Here is a 1,592-nt window from a genome sequence, read left to right as displayed (position 1 = left end):
CATAACTTTTAGAATAAATCCCTCATATGTGGAAATTTTTGCATAAGCCACTTCAACTTACCATCATCATGGGGTATATGTGAACCATCACGTAATGAGTCTAAGGAACCACATCGTGGCATTCCCATTTCTGGACCATTTATAACCTGGAAAGAAATTACAGTAATACAATACCTGAAGTTTTCTGCAGTCATTATGAGTCATTAACATATTTAAATTTAGATTAGACATTTTGTGAAATGTACAGAGATAAATAATGAAAATAAAAGGTTGGTTACAACTGCAAATATTAAATGAAATTCCTGGGCCTTATTACAATTTAAAAATCTATGAGCCTAAACCTTCCGGTCTCATGAAAGCTGTTAGCAATATCCACATTCTCTACCAACTTCTGGTTTACTAGCATATCAAAAATACCTTAGAACCAATGACGTGCTGAAAAAGCATATAAAGCTGCATTAACTAATAATTCAGGCAGTCTTGAACATAACCTAAAGGGCACTCTAATACCATAGAAACTGCTCTCAAAGAAATTAAAAGGCTTGTAAAGAAAAATCAAAAGGAATATGGAGTGCAAGGTGGCACCCCTACCTGATCCCTGCTGGCTCTAGCTCTCTTCAAAGTGCCATTATTAACCACCTTCTGGGTGTTAAAGGTGGAAGGGGAGAGAGTATTGGCGTGCGGCTGAGTCACATTCTCAGCAGAGGATCCTCGGCGAAGGGGTCGGGGAGAATGGTATAGACGACTAGGTAGGATGTGGTGTAACAGTGAGTCTTTTTGACGCCCAAGGATCGGGGTGCTCGGCTGAGTAGTTAGTGTAGAGCTGGGTGCTGTTATGTGAGAAGATTGATTCTGTGAGGAAGGGCGACTATTGTGAGGCGGTGGCCGAGGGCTTTCTGGGTAAATTATTGTTTGCCCAATTTTACGTGTAGGAGTTAGTTCTGTACCAGCTTCAGCCATTGAAGGAAACAGGGAAGGAGAAGAAGAAGATGAGGTCAAGCCAAACAGGAAACCAGAACCTTTACTTGATTTCTTTTTCTTTGGAACCGAAGGTGACAACTGATGTGTTGTACTGGAAGGTTTTCTCCCAATTTTATAATGTTCATTCTGGTAGGAATCTTCAACTGGCTTTTCAGTCAAGAAATCAGCATCATGTTGCAGAGACGAAGGAGTTAGACTACCATACCCTGAGCTACTAGAGGAAGAAGTAGAACCTAAAGTACTATGAGGCGAAGCTGCATTATATTCAAGCCAACGGTGTGACTGCTGTGGTGTTAGGCCATGCTTAGCATTAGTCCTTTCACATACTAGTCCTGAAACAGGCTCGCTATCAACCTGAATAGAAGGAAGTTGTGGAAAGTCATTGTTAGGTACCTGGGTGGTAGCATTAGTGGTGGGTGTGAGTGATGTGTTAGAGAGGGGATGGTGAGAGAGGGCTGCTGAGATGAGACCAGTCTGGGAACTTGTGCTGGAACTCTGGGAAGTTAGTGATCCTTGGTCCCCACCCATACTCTCACTGAGCCCTTGAAGCCGCCATGAGTAGTCAGAAATCTTGCGCACAACCTCTGTAAGTAAGAGATATCAGTTTAGCT

At 42.3% G+C, this 1,592-nt stretch overlaps 1 protein-coding gene across 1 annotated transcript in view; it reads right to left on the bottom strand.

The window, feature by feature from the left end:
- LOC119587013 (rho GTPase-activating protein 21-like) overlaps positions 1 to 1,592 on the bottom strand; it is a gene marked incomplete at its 5' end in the record, with an annotated part of 201,687 nt that overhangs the window by 2,574 nt on the left and 197,521 nt on the right. The window contains 2 exon segments of the mRNA XM_037935760.1: positions 62 to 146; positions 1,375 to 1,565. Coding sequence (XP_037791688.1) covers positions 62 to 146; positions 1,375 to 1,565 — 276 coding nt within the window.

The sequence above is a fragment of the Penaeus monodon genome, chromosome 22 (genome assembly GCF_015228065.2).
Source record: "Penaeus monodon isolate SGIC_2016 chromosome 22, NSTDA_Pmon_1, whole genome shotgun sequence".
NCBI classification, from domain to species: domain Eukaryota; kingdom Metazoa; phylum Arthropoda; class Malacostraca; order Decapoda; family Penaeidae; genus Penaeus; species Penaeus monodon.
The sequence above is the reverse complement of the archived record's forward strand: the minus strand, read 5'-3'. Positions and strand labels throughout refer to the sequence as shown.